Source organism: Oreochromis aureus, linkage group 7, assembly GCF_013358895.1.
Source record: "Oreochromis aureus strain Israel breed Guangdong linkage group 7, ZZ_aureus, whole genome shotgun sequence".
Taxonomy (NCBI): Eukaryota; Metazoa; Chordata; class Actinopteri; order Cichliformes; family Cichlidae; genus Oreochromis; species Oreochromis aureus.
The window spans coordinates 32,029,732-32,047,912 of NC_052948.1; the positions used below are offsets into that span (position 1 = coordinate 32,029,732).

Below are 18,181 nucleotides of genomic sequence, written 5' to 3' on the forward strand. Positions count from 1 at the left end.
TTTCTCGTTTTTTCACCTCCGTCTGCCACCGTCAAACCAACCGGGGTCCAGCCTCGTTTTCAAAATAATACACACACGTTCACCCAATTTCTCAGTACTGGTCTTCAGGCTGATGAAAATCTACTGATTTAAATAAATTATGTATTTAAACCTTTAATTAATTAAATGTTGCAAATAAAAACTGATTCTTCGATTTTTGATTTTTGATTTTTTTTTCTATTCCCCCCCTTCATAGCACTTTTATTGTGAAAGAATTATATCCGCTCTTGTGTTATTGTTCTGCCTTATATAAGACCTTATTGTCCAACTTGACTTAACAAAAACGTGCTTATCCATGGGGGTCCTGGCCAAGCAGACGCTCTCACAGTCGTTTTTCAGTCCCTTTCTTCATGGCTTGTAAATCAAATAGATTGACCGGGTTCTGTTCTGGCCCCGTCAGGCTCAGGGGGACTTTAAGAAAACAATATCTGTAATGGACCGAACCGTACCCAACTGATCATCAGTCAAGTTTAGTTTATCAGACAGGAAATGGAGTTCGGCTTTCAAAATAAAAGAAATTAGCGCTTAGTTTCTGTTAGTCAAATGTGGAAATAAACATTTGTATTTCTTTGGGTCTTTTTAGCTTAAAAACAATAATTAATTCTCTTGTAGTTCTTTTTTTAATTTTTGAGGATTTTATCTAGGTATGCTAGATGCTCTAAGGCTGTTAATGTTAATTTTCTCTTTGTAGTAGCTAACTCTGTCCTGTGTTTTAGATATTAGCTAGGAAAACACAATTGCTTATTGCTTTTCTGTACTGTACATGAGTATGTCCATTTTAATTGTTGAATTGCGGCTTATTTTATTGGGATGTAGTATAAATCTAGGTTTGTTTTGGGGGTTTTTTCTTTTGTATTATTGCTCTAATATTTTTCAAACACTTCAGTTTTGTTTGTGTATAATTGTTTAGAAATGTATGCCCCTTGCCTTTTTAATTCTAGCAGTCTCTAGGGGTAATTACTTTGTCATAGAAGTTGGCTGACTGCAAACCCAGGCCTGGTATTTAACTGTGACTGGCTGTGGGTGACTTATGAGTTGATATGCTCCAAGATAAACGTTACCAAAAGACATAGTGCCTCAGTAACCCTTCTTTGATGCTGAGTTTGCAGCCACTCGACTGAAGAGCATTTTTTTTCTTCTTTGATATGAGAGTAACAACATAGTTGTAACTATAGTTAGTACAGTAATCCATTATGATACTGTATTACTGAAAAGGTAATGGTAGGAAAACTGAGCCGTACTGTTGAAATGTAAACTGTTAACTTTCCCTTTGCTTGTGATGGAAAATATCTGAACTGTTTAGGCTCCAAAATGAGAACTTTATGTCATTACAGTGGCTGCTCAATCTTTTATATACAGTCTATGGAATGATGTGACTATGTTCGGCTTTTATTGTGAAAAGAGCACCATCCGGAAGTCCTCTGCGTGTTAAGTGTAGCTTGACGTCGTCTCCGAGCTGCTGCGGACGTTTCGGTGCTGAAGAGAACGGAGGATCCAGAGAAAGAGGTGCTGTGGATATTACCGGTCACCGTTTCTGTAATCGTTATCCTCCGTTAGCTCAGTTTTAGCTTCTGCTTGGGGATTCATTAAGGAGACACCCTGGAAGCGCCCGGAGAACCGCGGATATCCACGCGGCACGGATGCTTCGTGACCCGCGGCACGTGCGAAGAGACGGCGGGGGAACCGGCGGCAGCCACCGGCCGAGTGCTGTTGGTCAAGAAGATCATCATGAAGGACGGAGCTGGGGTGGGTGCACGACCCGCCATTTTTACTTGTATTTTATTTCTCATTTATAAACGCACAGCTCTGTTTGTCCAGCAGGTGTTTTTAGATATTGATAATCAATACCTATTAATGACGTGTGACGTACATTCAGTCCAGTTCAATCACCCACGCAACCATAATAAGACTCAATTCTCGGCAAATCAATAAACAATTAAAGGGCTGTATGTTTATGACATAACAGGGAATTAAACACATGACGTAAGGCTGGTTTATCAAATCAGTGCGGCTTTAAAAAGAAGATTGTTTTTAGTTCTTTTCACAGCAAAATGCCAACAAAACGTGGAAATTTCTGCTTAAATCGTTTATACTTTACTGTGTTTACTGTTCAAATGATTAAAAACCTAAAACGTAACAAATGTAAAAGGAGAAAAAGGCAAAAATGGGACGTTTGAGTAGTGACAGTGCTGTTATTTTAAAATAATAATGGCAATAATAATATTAATAATAATAATCAGCCGTGACAGAGCAGGTCTGGTCCAAAATGGCTGGAGGTGAGTGCGCAGTAACGGGGAGAGGACAGGACAGGTTTAATGTGGCACACAGACGGCTGCAGCTTAGTGCGATGCTGCTGTGGTCAGGACGGATCCATCAGCTGTTACATAACAGCTCCCTGCGTGAAATTCACCCGGGGAGGGCGCACACTGCAGACTCATCGCTCCGCAGCCTCAGCGTCCATTTTAACATCCCTCATGAAGACGAGTCAGACATTTACAGAAGCTGAAGACCCCCACCATCACCACCAGTGATTGTGACGCAAGTGTGAAACATTTTCTGAGATTTGCTGCTTTTCTTCCTCGGTGAAATGAATATCTTCAGATTTAGTAGGGAAAGAAGACATCTGGGAGAAATCTGATGAGAATATTTAAGACATTAATAAACCAGGAATAAAACAGCAGCAGTATTGTTTGGGGCGTAAATACATCACCTGTGACGACAGCATGTTCACGGTTTTCTGATATTTTCCAGGCCAGGTGATTGAAGTTTAATCAATGGGAATAATTGTTTGATGTATGGTGATCACGGTGTGCCAAAATTAAGAGTACTGAGAGGCCACAAGGACCTCTGCCTTAAAGGGAAAGCGTTTGCCTTTACAGATATTTCACACTACAATTTGTTTGTTATTATTTACCTCAGGCAAACAAAGCGATCCTCATAAATATGTTTTTTAGTGGTTTATCACCAAAGTATCTCTGAACACAAACAATAATAGACAATAATAAAGGATTTAAAGGATTTAAGGATTTAATTTAAACTGATTTAATTTAATTTAAACTGGTACCATTAATTGGAAATATTTTTGATTTAAGCTTTTCGCTTGAATGCGTCACCTATAATTGACAATATAATTTTCCACTATTTTCTCATATTTAACAAGCTGAATGATTTAGTGATTTCCACTGAGAAGCAATTTAAAGGACTAAATATATATGTGCACAAGATTAGCTAAGATTGCTTCATTAATGGGTTGTTTAAAATGACGGTTCTGTCATGAGAGAGAATTTGTTGTTAGTTTATTGGTTTTTTTGTTGTTTATTCCAGAGTAAGACAAAGAAGTCTTTGTTATAATTAATAACTGTCGTAATCCTAACCTTGTTAATAATCAGTATCTTTGAATAATCGCTATCAAGTTGATTAAGTTGAATCCAAGATATGTGGCACAAAAACTTGATACTAATTATTTTTCCTATAAGCTGACAGCAGTCAACAAAGCCAATTTTTAGCCAATAAAGCGGTGCATCCCTGCTTCCTTACTCAAAAGTTAAAAAAAATAAAATAAAATTGCTGAGTCCAAAGGTGGAACCACTGGCATCAACGGGAGCGGTTGTGGGAGACATAACGCAAAGAAATTCCCAAGTTTTGGAGAGATGGAGCAAACAGAGTCAGTCCTCTATGATTTTCTTCTCTCAAAAATGACCCAGAGACCTTCTAGAGACAAGTCTTGCAAATCAGCTGCCATCTTCAATTGCCTCAGGGCACCTAGTTGTTTAGTTATTTTAAGTCATTGGCCGTTTATCAATGCCCAAATGCAGAGATGCGCACTCGCGTTCTCGGTGAGTACGCACCGCCGAGAACGCACGGGAGCACGTACCTGCCGAGAACGCGAGCACGGACTCGTGGGATGTTTCTCAATTCTCAAGTCCGCGAGCGGGGCGGGGGAGATGTGCCGGGAGTCCGCTGTTGAGTTTTGGACGAAATGCATTCTGGGATATTTAGCTGTCCCAAGTCTACACCGATGCATGCTCGATGAAATGGGCGGATCGAGAACACATCCGGGACTTTTTCGCGTTCTCGGCGTGATGCGTACTTCGAATTGGAACAGTACTTGGTCTCCGACTGATGACGTTTCACGAGTACACGAGAACGCAAGTACGCACAAGTACACATATTGATAAACGCCCTGTGTCTCAGTGAACTAAAATTTGATTGGTTAGAACACTTGTCTACTAATTTACTTACATATTTTGCTGAATTTGCCCCAAATTAAGATTGTACAAAGATTTTACCCCTCTGGAAGTTATATTTCTGACACTATTTTTGCTGTAGCAAATTTTCATAGTTGTTTCAATTTCGGATTATTTGAAGTGTCATGTTTGTCACTTAAAATGTCTGCAAAATACCCATACCTAACTGATTTTATGCTAGTGCAAGCATTAGGTAACACATTCCTGGGGAACATACAAAATCCATCCATAATTTGCTACAATTACAGTTCAATGGAAAACTAAATTGGTAAGAGGCTTATATTGCCCTTGCAAGAAAAACAAGTGAGGAGGTGAAGTGACATTAAACATGTGGTAACTATAGTCTGAAGCATATGTAGCTTTATGATCTCTTTCTCTCTGAAAGTGACCAAAATCTACCAAAAGAACATCTTGTTCTATTAAATAAAACTTGAAACTCGCCACTAAGCCCATGAGGTCATCAGCAAAGTGTCTGTTAGAGCAAACAATACAGCGGACAATATGACAAAGGACAAAAAGAAACTGATGCTTATATGTTCACACGACACACTGGGGCCAATCAAGGGGAAACACCTGGGTAACAGAAGACAGCTGAAACTAATCAATGATAACAGAGGAAGTAAAACTAAATACAAAAGATAAAGACTACCAAAATAAAAGAGGAACACCAGTGACAGAGCCTAACAATAAGATATGGGGGGAACAGGAGAGGCGGGATTTTATATTTAACTTAAATCACAACAGGAACTAGATAAACAAAGGTAGCAAGACTAAAACTAATCAAACCTAAAGACTAAAGTGAGAATATAATCATAAAGAAACCAATTAGGAAATATTTGATACATAAAAAGAATACAAAACTCAAAAGAAACTCAAATATGCAGGAATCCAGATATTAATACAAAAAGTCAAACCTCAGGCACAAAACACAGCTCCATGATACTGTAACTGTTGAAGTAATCCCAGAGTATAACTCTGTTTATAACTATTAACTGTTTTACCCATTTACATTGTCTGGCTTCATTTTGGGCACACCTCCTGCATTTTTATGATTACACAGAAAATAGTGATGAAATTTGATAAAATGACAATATTTGAGAAGCAATGATAAGAAAGGTCAGGTTTTTGGGGTGTGCTCTTTAGTAATGAGCTGTAACTGTAACTGACCAATAGCTTTTTTAGTAATGGGTTGTTTGTTAATGTAGTCAGCAGATGCAGTTTGAAAGCGTCACTTAATATTTAATTGTAGCGAAAGGTGAAAGCATGGTTGTACGGTTCATAGTTAATGCATGTCTAGTATAAACTGCCTGAAAATGCCTTTAGGCCAACAGCACTAGTGGCAGCTTTGCAGCTCATCTGGGCACATGCATTACAACCTCTCTAGTGAATCTGTAAAAACACAGCCCCACTGTGTAACGCTCAGGTAGGTGGTTAAGTGCATTGTGTAATAATACAGCAATATGGAGTAAATGTGCTTTGGCTTCAGCAGAGATCTTTCTGCAAGTAAAGCCTCAAACTGCACCTTTTATCACTTCAGGACGCTGACAAAGTCCAGGCAAGTCCAAAAAGCTGGGCTCCGCATTAGATTCATATTTAGTTATTGTTTGATCAGACAATTTATGGTTTATGTCATGCAGAATTTACCATAAAATCATAAGAGTTTTTGCTCAATTTTCTCCAAGCCTTCTTCTATTTCTCTCTATAAAAATGGAGTTGAACCATTCAGTTCCAGCTGCATTGAGATGGTGACAGTAAGCTTGCTGCATATCTGATTGTTGATGGCGTCATGAGACTCAACAGTCGGCGGGATAATCTCGCGAAAACTTGGCTTCACATCTGTTGTGAATGCATCATTACACTTAACATTATTGTTCTTCTTATTAACTGCAGTGGTAACCTCTGAGCAGAGCATGACATATTTCAGTTATTTGCTTTCACTGCTGACATTTTTAAAAATTCATAAGCTTCCAGCGACCTTCTAGAAGCAAGTCTTCCCACTCAGCAACCATCTTTGAGCAGTTATTTTAAAACCTCTATCTATAGTAATGTGGAGAGAGCCATAATAGTACTTTCTGTGGTCTCTGGAGCATCCAGGAGGTCTCCATCGAAACGCAAGCCAAGGTCATTTTTTCAAAGGTTGCAGAGCAGGGTGCAGTTAATGGAGAGGACGTCGATCTTAAAATGGAATCATACTGATATCATTTTTTAATTTCTCTTACATCAGATATGGGAGAGTTCCAGAATATTTAGAAATATTAGTTTAATAAATCATTGTTAAAATGAGGTTATTTTCTCTGTAATTTACAGTTGCAGTTAGGCTGAAGCAAAAATGTCAAATGTTTATTCTAATCCCAGAGATACGCCAAAGTGTCTCATACCCATAGAGTCCTCTATTTAATCATTTACCTTCTTAATATCCAACAGGTCACTGTTTAGGGTTAAGGTCACATCTACCCCTTCATCAATTTTCATAAAGTAGAAAAAGAAGAACTGTACAGCATATTTAATAAGACTTGATTTAAAAATCATCATCTAATACTTAACTAATACTTAACTATGAAGCTTTTCCAGGCAAAATTTGGAGATGTTTATCAGTGGAATCAGGAAGGGCAGTAGGGGGTAAATTCACAACTGAAAATAGATTTCAAGGGACCCTCCATTTCTTCTCGTTTGTGTAGCATTTGTTGCACCTCAGCTTTAAAAAGTCCTGAACAGAGATTTGCAAGTTCATTTCCAAATTTTAGCTAGATTTGTTCATCTCTCAGTCGGGCCTGATCATAGAGACACATAGACTCACTTTATGTAAAACAAATCTCTGAGTTTCTTTTATCCATACAGCCAAAAATTGTTTATTTTAATAGTTGTGGTGCTGTTGACTGAACTTAGGATGTTTTTCCAGACAGAAACTAGTTTGGACGTGAGGGTAAAGCAGTGACTTAAGTCTAAAAATAGAAGACATTAAAGCTGTTTTAGCACCAAAATGACCGAGTGGGGTTGCAGTATTTTATTTATGAGCACTTTTTTTATGTTTATAAAAGCTTTGATCTTTCTGTTATATATGACAACTTTTCTGACATGTTCTAGTGTCATTATTTATAGTTTTCATTCATTTCTGTTTATAATTTTTTTTTTTTAAATACAAATTGTACAAACATTACATTTATGTAGACAATTGTCTCCTCTTACTACTTAGAAATTAATTTTATTTGTTTCAATAATACTAGAAAAAATAGAAACTAAAAGAATTATTAAATGAGTTATGTATTTAGAGTATTCCAGTATGATTTTAACACCATAATATAAATGAAATACAACAACATTTAAATAAACATAAGACATGGGGGATATGGGGTTTGCAGTTTTGTAATATTTCCAATATTTTGTGCACAAACACTAAAAAAAACAGAGAACCATGATTTACATGTTAGTGTGGTAATTAGAAGCATTTATTTCCCACACCATCTGCCACACCAATGGGCTAATTCCTGCAAAAAAACAAAACAAAACAAAAGAAGTTATTACCCATAATTTTAAATTATGCAAATATAATTTCTTTATCATGTCATTTTATGGAGTCACTAAAGAAGAAGTTTGTATTTGGTCATAAAGAAATCTTTTCCATATCACTCCTGCTCTTATGAAAATGATTTGTACAGAAGGACAGCCAAGAGTAATGCATAATCTAAGTGGTTTAAATCTGTGTTAGTGAAACCTGCTTTTAGTCAAACTAAATATAGAAAATGGTCCAATTTGCCACCTAAATCCTGTGTATCTGTGTCAGCCGGCTGGTAATCACTTCATGTGCTGTGCTCCAGTTTTAATACTCGCTGTGTTTAATCATCTATAAAACGTGTTAGAAAATGGGTTCAGTTCAGACTGCAGTTTTACCTGTCTGCCATAAAAGGTTTAACCCTATGTGTTTATCCCTCCCACAAAACCATTACCTCGGTTTATGCTTCTAAAACACTGAAATTCAGTTAAAAACAAACGTAAATCTTGCCTCACACCAAGTCTGGTTCATAGTCACGCTGGTCAAAGCTTTAACGACGACAATGATGATTTGCTTCTCATTCTTCTGGCCATGCAGCCGTGGCGAAGCAAGAAGGAAATGACAGCGGCTGGTACTGTGTTTGACAAAGGATTGTAACGCTGTTATTTGTTTGCAGGAACGCAAAATCTTTGGTTCGTATGAGTGCGACGAAGATTCGTTTGTGTTCCAGTGGTTCACCTTTATCTGGTGGCATTTGTTGTAATGGTGGCCTCAACCTGTGGTGATGGCTCACATAATTCGCTAAATAAGAGGGGTACCAGGTAGGTGGAGAAAAGATGACAAACGTAGCCTGCTGTCTCTCAGCGGCATGTTGCAACCTCATTAAGTAGACACGGATTTATTAGTAAAACCTAATTTTGGAAGACTCAAGAATCACTTTTTCATCATGTGAAGTTTTAGCTCTGGAACGCAAGAAGAAACAAAAGATTTTTCATGAATTTTTGCAAATATTTTGCACATAAATTCTGACTTGGTGTGTCAATAATTTCAGTATTCACTCGCAAATCTTAGATGTCAGACCCTAGGGGACAATTTTGGAAACAGTCCCCGCTCTCAACAACATTACCATGCGATGATGATAATGTCATGTTGAGACACAAAAATGGCAGGTAACCAGGTCTGTGAAACTTGATTTTTGTACCAAAAAACACAAAATAAGAGCCTGGAACGAAGGGAAACCATTAAGACTCGATGGATGATTGTTTAAAGTCCTGCTGAAATACCACCTTAAAATCCATTCGTGATCATATGACACATGCCTGTGTTGTTTCTCTTTTGTTTCAGCTCCAGCAGGGCATCGGCAGGCCCAGCGTGTATCATGCCGTGGTGGTGATCTTCCTGGAGTTTTTCTCCTGGGGTTTACTCACCACACCCATGCTCACTGTGAGTAACACCGATTGGTTTTTACATTAACATCTATATAGCTACCTCGGTTCATTCAAAGCCTCCGTGTGAATAAGACTGAACAAGAAATAATGACATTAAAGATTAGTCATGCTGTGTAGGCAGCATCATTGCAGAGATGGTGTCAGTGTCCTGTTCACTGTTAGTCCGTTTTTCCAGGTCTGCTTTGCACTTTACAATGGATTTAGCACTTACTGAATTAAGACTGAGCTATATTGTTTATAGTTAGAAGAAGATGATGAAAAATCTATATTATTGGATTGTCCTTCTCAAATCTGACTGGCAGTATATGGTTATTTTACATCAATATGGGACAAAACCCCTATTACAACCAAAATGAACCCTTTGGTAGTAATCCAGTCTTTATTCTGTTCTCTGGAAGAGGGGTTGGTTTTGTAAATGTAGGTTTTTGAAGGCAAAATGTAAAGCATTAGGAAAAGTAGTGATTTTGTATTAACAAATCTCATCTACATGCATTTGAAAGCATTAAAATAATACAAAGCTAAATATTGTAAAAGAATAGCCGAGTAATTTTATGTGTTTTGATTATGTGTGTTTCGCAATCCTAGACCATAAATATTTTCAGTGGAGATCTCCACTGAATCTTTCTTTAAGTTTCCGACTAGACTTAAACCTTAATCTGGGAAATTTGGCTGTGATTGTTTGTAAGATCAACAGGTGTATCTTAGTCCTTTGTGTTCCAAAGGACATAAATAGCATATATGTTGCAGATCAAGATGAGTTAAATTTTAAACTTTGGAAATTAAATATGTCAGTGTGTGAATGAAGCTTTAATTTGAGGGGTTAAAAAAACTTTGCAATAACCAGTGAGAAATTACTGTTATTTTTATACACAGAGCCTTATTTCCAGTGGCTTGATTGTTTTATTTTTAATAGTTTTTAATGAAAAATTGTGAAAGTTGTCCAAAACTTTCCAGCTCTAACTGCGTACATTCTGTACCTTGCTTCATACTGTTTCATCCGTGATGGTGTTGTACCTTTTCTCGTAGGTTTTGCATGAAACATTTCCCCAGCACACATTCCTGATGAACGGACTCATTCAGGGCGTGAAGGTAAGAAACTGACTCATTCTGTTGATGCTATACAGATTAAGTGGGTGTAACAGTGATTTAGGAAAATACAATGAAAAGGGTCATTTTTTAATGATATCTAGACTTTAGGCATGAGAAGTAATAATGACAGAAAACTGATCATGAATAAAAGATCAATCAAGCATGGCATGACCACACAGATATATTTCACTGTTGCTGAAACTTTTTTTAAACATTTTTTATCACTGACTCCGCCTTTCTAGGGTCTGCTGTCATTCATGTCTGCGCCTCTGATTGGTGCGTTGTCAGACGTATGGGGCAGGCGGTCCTTCCTTTTGGTCACCGTCTTCTTCACCTGTGCTCCAATCCCTCTGATGAGGCTCAGCCCCTGGTAGGACTCAAATATTCTCTGTTGCAACAATATTATGACTAAAAAAGGTTACATCGGAAAGTATGGCTAGCATTTAGCTAACACAAATGAATAGTTGAAATAGCAAGATTTCAAGCAATTGAAATGTGAGTTAGAATCTTAAGTAATATTGTTGATTAAACTGAGACATGAAGAGTTCAAACTAGTTGATATTGAGTTTAAAATGTATACAGTATTATGCACTTGAACATAAACTGAACATAAATGTTTTAATGAAATATTTCAGTGTGCCTGTCAAAAATCAATTCACAGCTGGATTTCAGTCATTTAGAGAGTCAGAGAAGTTTAAATTCTCGTATCAGTCTTCTTGAAACTGAAGCTATTTTTCACTTCGTCCAGGTGGTACTTTGCCATGATCTCCATGTCTGGAGCTTTCTCCGTGACTTTCTCAGTCATCTTCGCCTACGTTGCCGATGTTACGGATGAGAGAGAGAGGAGTACAGCCTACGGTCTGGTAAGGAGTCCTAATGTACACCCCTAAAATCAAACAGTGCATCAGGCAGACAGATAAACTGTTGATGGTATTGAATTCCTGAAACTGAATCTTACACGAAAAGAAACTGACAGATCAGTCTGTGTGCAGACATGAGTCAGGACAGAAAAATACCTGAGCTGTGTTCTGTTGAAATTCATCCCTTCAGGTGTCGGCCACCTTTGCAGCCAGCCTGGTCACGAGCCCGGCCATCGGAGCGTACCTTTCCGCCTGGTACGGGGACAGTCTGGTGGTTCTGGTGGCCACGCTGATCGCTCTGGCTGACATCTGCTTCATCCTGCTCGCCGTGCCCGAGTCTTTGCCCGACAAGATGAGGCTCAGCAGCTGGGGGACACCCATTTCCTGGGAGCATGCCGACCCATTTGCTGTCAGTAACTAATCGTTTACAGAACCATATTTGATTAGCTGGTTGAATAATGAGCTCAAATCAGATTACTCTGGTCTATTTTGTAGCTGCATGAAGCCTTTCCTCAGTGATTTGACTCTCTTCTCTGTTTTTGGACACAGTATGTAAAGTGGAGACGTGGGCGAAGGCACCTCAATGTTCCTCAACGCAGTAACTTTATTTTAATAATTTAACGATGCTATAACATTATATCATGCATGACAGCTCGTTTCTGCTAAGGGGGGGAGAATAAAGAGAAATGAGATGCTAGTCATTTGCACGTCAGAGCCTGTAACATTGACCCTTTGAATCCCAGACACTAACTGAAAACCAACTGATCATCTGACAGTGTCGGTGTTGTATTTCCTGTCTCTCTGTCCCTCTCTCTTTCTTTCTCTCTCTCCTCCAGTCTCTGAGGAAGGTGGGTCAGGACTCCACAGTCTTACTGATCTGTATCACCGTGTTCCTGTCTTACCTACCTGAGGCCGGACAGTACTCCAGCTTTTTCCTTTACCTGAGACAGGTGAGCCACCTGATGCACTCATTTTCCAAGAATATTAGCGTTAATGCTGGTATTGATGTTGTTAAGGATACTATTACCACGAATGTACCAACAGTCACACAGCAGACAGGGTCATTACCTGTAGCATGAAACACTTAAGGCACGGATCACATTGCTGCATCAAAGGTCAGCTGTTCTTTTGTGTCTGTCGTTACATTAAATGTTCCTCATTCACCAACATGTGTGTCAAAATGTTCTTACCCTGTGCAAAAAATAAGTATATGTGCAAAGTAACTGACAGATTCATAAACCTTTCACACTGGCCATTTTTGTTTATACTACCGTGCATATATTAGTGAATTATTTTAAATCAGTGAGCTCGTGGAAACTCGACGTGCAATCTGCACACTTACATGTCTCTTTATAGTGAGACATGTTTACCTTGAGGTGAAATTGAGAAAGAGGTGGCGATATAAGACAGAAAACCACACGCTAAGCCAAAAAAACCAGGAGAAAACCTGACTGAAGAAACTGGAACAATAGTGTCTGAGGAGGATGCCAGAATAGGCGCAACTGTTAGAAATTCACTGAAATCCAGTTTCAAGATCAGACTATAAGTGATGACATCCAGCAAGGATGGAAGTTTTTAATGAATGAAGAAGATAGGATTGGATAACACCTGTAAGAATACGTTTTCTTTATGTATATTTTATGTCTTATTTTATGCATTTAATTCTAATTCTGAGACTTTATGGCTAATGGTATTTTGGAAAATTGTAAATAATGACCAAACTGCAAAAATAAACATAATCAGTATTAGTAGTAGTTAGTTGAAAGTTGTGTGAATTACTTTTCTAAGTCAGCTAGACCTTCATGTTCTGAGGGAGTCATAAATGAATTCATAGAGTACAAACAAATATAGGTAAGACAAAATTAATGAATCATAGATTTGTGCATAACTTGTCCAGAACTGATAAGGTCTTCCTCAAAGATCAATATTAGGGCCTTTGCAATTTCCTCTGTACAGAAATATCAGCTTTTCAACTGAACATTGCAATGTTAGTTTTTATGCAGATGATATCATCTTATTTATTAAGTAGAGCTCTTGGCAGAGCATGAAGCTTAGGTTTTTATACTGGAATCATTCCAAACATGTACTCTGAACATAGTACTTTATTAGAAGTAGATTTTTGTCAGATCATCTTGCAAAATTCAAGTCAAATGCCGGAAGTCCATCCACATGTAATTTGCTCATGAGTTTATTTCATGGTGTAACTCTTACATGCAGCCATATCCCATTTTTAAATCTGAAAACCATCTGCAACCCACTCAGGTCTTGAATCACAACTCTAATCATCAGATTTGTCTTGCTGTGTTGGTAGTAGTTGCTCACCTGAGAGCTGACCTGTCCACTTTGCATCGGCAGTGGTTATTTCTCCTTTTGTTGCTGGAAGTTGCTGATTTCCTGCAACTCTTTGATCTTAACTATATGTTCAGAATTAATTTACTACCCATTTGGCCCATGTTGAGCTGCAATTCTCTTGTTTTATCAATTAAAAATGTGGAACAAAATTATGTTGTCTTATATAGTATCAATAAAAATTATTTCTTGTCTCTTTCCAGGTCATAAACTTCTCCTCAACAACCCTCGCGGTTTTTATAGGAGTTGTGGGCATTCTGTCCATTGTAGCTCAGGTAACCAACATATTAGAGGCTATTTATTACCCCTTTTAAATGTAAGCCTATTTTACACACACATTAGGATATAATTGAAAAAACCTGTTACAGATCGCTGTTTTATTTTAGTTTCCAGAAACAAGAACAACTTGCCCTCATAAGCAGTGCATCAGTAAATATTTAGGCTGATAGTTAACATACACACTTGGGTGGCTTGTTCTCTGTTGACTTTAAACTTATACTGCTTATTGCGATAAGAGATGTTAATAAATTCTAGTGAACTGTTAAATAATTGTAAATTCCCGTCTCCTCTTTGCCCACAGACTCTCTTCCTCACTCTGCTGATGAGAACTCTGGGTACTAAAAACACTGTTCTGTTAGGTTTGGGCTTCCAGATCCTTCAGCTGGCCTGGTACGGCTTTGGATCAGAGCCATGGTGAGAGTTGCTGAGTGTGTGCTTGTGTAGCAGGCAATTATTTACACTCCATTTTGGTATTTGCTTTAAGTTCCAACTCACAAAAAGACCAGATATGCACATCTTTAACCAAGTATAAATATGTATATTTGCAACAGGATGATGTGGGCTGCTGGTGCTGTAGCAGCGATGTCCTCCATCACCTTCCCAGCAGTTTCTGCTTTGGTGTCACAGTCTGCTGATCCCGATAAACAAGGTGACAAATAAAATCTGTCCTCTTTCACTTCAGTAGGTCACTGTTGTGTAATAGATGTTTCAGATTGTAGTTTTTGTTACTTAACGAGGAAGTAAAATAACTCTTGCATTGCTGCGCCTTCATGACCTTTCTTCTTCCGCTCTGTTGCAGGCGTGGTCCAGGGGATGATCACAGGCATCAGAGGTCTGTGTAACGGCCTCGGCCCAGCCCTGTACGGATTCATCTTCTTTCTCTTCAATGTCGAGTTTAACTCCATGGACCCCATCCAGGGAGACTACAACATCGACCCCCTGCCACTGCACAGTCCCACTGAGGTACAGCATGCACTCCATTCCTGAGAATAATGCCTCTTTTTCGCTAGTGCCTACCTACTACTACTAGCGACTTCTGGAAAAAAATTCAAAACCAGCATTTTTGAAACCTGGCAACAAGGTAAATGGCTGTTAAAAAAACCAGCACTGTGGTCCCTGAGTCTGACAAAAAGCCATAGACAGAGTAACAGGTACACCATCTCCTCGACTTTCTCTATCTTTGTCACCAAAACTGAGAACAGTCAAGTCAAGTAGGTACTAGTGGAGAAGGCTGTCCCTTTTGGAACAGTTATGGCTTCCAGCTCTGTGCTGTAGTGCCTTAAATCAGCATTATCTTTAGTAGCCAGCAGGGTGAGCCTTCTATGGTCCCAATAAGAAGTCTGCAAAGAAGCAAAGAAGCCAATGAGAAAATGACCTTACTCATCTTACAGAGTTGGGGCTTTAAAACTGGGATGTGGTCATCTTCAACATTCACAGGAAAAGTGCATAAGTTAGCGGGATGAGGGAACTTAATTCCATACCGCCATTTAAAATAAATAAAGACATTTTCTTCCTATTGAACCTTTATTTAGGTTCCAGTGATGTCATGGACTGATTGATTGTTTCTAGATGTGTTTTCCACAACAATTTAAAAGTAACACAAGCCAAAGAGAAGTCTTAAGGGCTGTAAATTGAATGTGCCAGAAACTGCAGTTCCTCTAATGGCCACTTGAGGCTGCTTGCAAAATGCAACTTTACAGCAAAAATAAACAAGTTTACAGCCTGCTACAGAGAAGTGGTTTTGGTCTGTAAGGATAGTGTCTCCCTTCATACCAATTGTACAGTGATTTTTGGTTTTTTGTAATTCACACGATTGGCTATTATAGGCTTAAAATTAGCAGGTGACTCCATCCTCATGTCAGTAATTAACTACACTTAAATGTGCTTTGTTGTTGAAATTAGCTTTCTTTTTCTCCCTTTCTCCTAGCGAGCGCTAATCCCAGGCCCGCCCTTCCTGTTAGGGGCATGCACCGTGGTCATCGCTTTCCTCGTCGCTCTCTTCATCCCTGAGAAAACCTCCTGCTCCTCCTCTTCCTCCCAGCTGTCCCTCAACGACAAGCCCCACCCAGACAGCAAAGAGTCCATGTCCTCGCTGGCCGGTGTCCACATCAACACACCGCTGCCAGGCAGCGATGAGGAGAGCCCGCCCGCAGCCTGCGACGCGGACTTTGAGCCGCTGCTACACGACAGCATCGTTTGATGGACAGGTGGAGGGCGGGGCTAAAGGCGTGGTTTGATCGAGTGACGCTTTGTAACAAAGAACACATTTTTTTTGCCATCCGGCAGAACTAAGTGTACTTTTACTGATTGGCTGGAGGAAGCTATTTGCTGGCAGGTGGGACTAACATTTTTATTCACAGATCTGTGACATCATGTGACCAGTGAGGTAATGATTCGTCAAAGAGCTGCAAACAAGATGTCATCATGCGATCGGAGAGAGGAATCAAAGACGATTAGTTGCCTGACAGGAAACAAGAGAAGGGACCAAGTTTTGTGTAGTTTTTTGGGGTTTTTTGTTTTTTTTAATGGCGAAGGAGGCGTGGCTGGCTTAGGGATCCGCCCACTTTAACAGAAAGTATATTTGAGGTTTTCACTGAAGGGTTTTTGTTCATCTTTAATCTTTAAGAAAAGGTGTTTTTACCTTTTAGCTGTATCATTCTGACGCTGTGTTTTTTCTCTGGTTCTTGTACAAAAGAAACACGTCTGCATCGTATTTAAGGCAGCCAAAACATCTGTGTTGATTTATACTCTCTCTTTTTATTGTTGTTGTTGTTAAGGTTTCTTTTTTTAGTTACAGGTAATGCTATTTTTTTAAATTTTTTTTAATTGTACAGTACCTTACTTGCTATGAACTAAGAGTGCTAACTGAGGTGTGAATGTGACAAGCTGAGAGACGACTCAACCACCTGAAATATCAATTTAATCTTTTTCTTTCTTTCTTTCTTTAAATGTAAACCAGAGCAAAACTAAAGCTCAGGCGATCCAAGAGATGCAGATAATTTTTTAAAAACTTTTTATTCTCAACAGAGCCTCTTCACCACATAGATTTTACTTTTATTTTTCCCACTTTAGTGTACCAGTTTGTGACTCTACCTCACAATCAACCTTGTTTTTCTTATCTTCCATCACTTGTGTTTTATTTTTTTATCTTTCAAAGTCACTTTATAAAAGTGCTGCTGGCTGCTGGCAGTGGGAACATCCTCACACGGCTGTACCTGTGGCCACCCAGTGTCTTTGCCTGTCTTCTTCTCTTCAACTGGGTGCTTTAGCCTCGCTGTATTTTCATGCAAGTTTTACTTTTAACTTGCAAAAATACTGCCGACACGACGTGTATGTGTTTCCCCTGCCAGCAGTGATAATTCCTGTGAATGAACTTATACTTGAAGCACCGGAGAGCGATTCTACAAGAGCTTTAGAGAAGATTTCCAACGTATGCTGAGGAGTTTAAGTGTATAAATGGCACAGAGTGTACATAGTGACCGGCTTTATGACCTTAAAATGTAAATGTACATGTGAATGATATTATGGTTTGTACATATTGTCACTGAACTGTGGGATTGGCTTGCTTGTTGTGGTTGTGTGGTAGCTCAGTGGGATGGGGGTGGGGGGGGTTCGACTACGCAGCTAAACTGTTATACAAGACCAACAGTCATTTTTAAATTCATTCAGGTCACACGGACGCCCAGTCCATTTTCTCTTTCTTACACCTGAGTATATTTACCTGCACACTAGTATCCCAATGATCAGTATTTATGTGAAACTCAGTTTCACCCACCAAACAGGTTTCGACTTTCTGCAAAAGAAACAAAAAAAACCCAAAACACATCAGGTTTTAATTTACTGAAACTTAAAATTAACAGGAAAGTACCTCCTGTTAAGATAAGTAAAACAGACTTTTTGCCTTAACCTCTGCAGACCAGTCATTCTTATGCGTACCCCCCACACACACACACACACACACACACACACTGTCTCGGCTAACAATAAGCTTGTCTTCCATTTCTGGCTAATGTCCACATTCTACAGAAGAAAGTCAGCTTATTGGCATCAAACATATTATTTTGTTAAAGCTGAAATATTTTTAGATTGCAAGGATAAGTATTTTCTTCTACTCATGGCATCAAGTGTGAAACAGATGAAACTCGAACTTTCCCATTAAGCACATATTTGGTCATTTTTAGACCATGAAGCATCTATTTTACCTGAGCCTGTTCTACTTATTTCCAGCTCTGTATGTATTACTCTTCAACTTCAGCTTTGATGATTCAAGGGTCAAAATAGTTCCTGTTTATCTTATACGAGGCCTTTGTGCAGCTAAGTGGATCTTTTACTTTAAATCTTAGCCAAACTTATGGCTAAATCTTATTGGGAAGTCCAATC

General features: G+C 38.8%; 1 protein-coding gene across 1 annotated transcript; it reads left to right on the forward strand.

The window, feature by feature from the left end:
- Positions 1-1,629: 1,629 nt before the first annotated feature.
- mfsd14ba (major facilitator superfamily domain containing 14Ba) lies at positions 1,630-17,707 on the forward strand (the record flags this gene model as incomplete). The annotated part of the gene is made up of 12 exons (XM_031728489.2): positions 1,630-1,785; positions 9,121-9,219; positions 10,251-10,313; positions 10,556-10,683; positions 11,062-11,176; positions 11,364-11,582; positions 12,010-12,123; positions 13,726-13,797; positions 14,103-14,215; positions 14,353-14,450; positions 14,601-14,764; positions 15,729-17,707. Coding segments are annotated over 12 exons (1,614 nt in total), but the record flags the coding sequence as incomplete, so codon positions are not given.
- Positions 17,708-18,181: the final 474 nt, after the last annotated feature.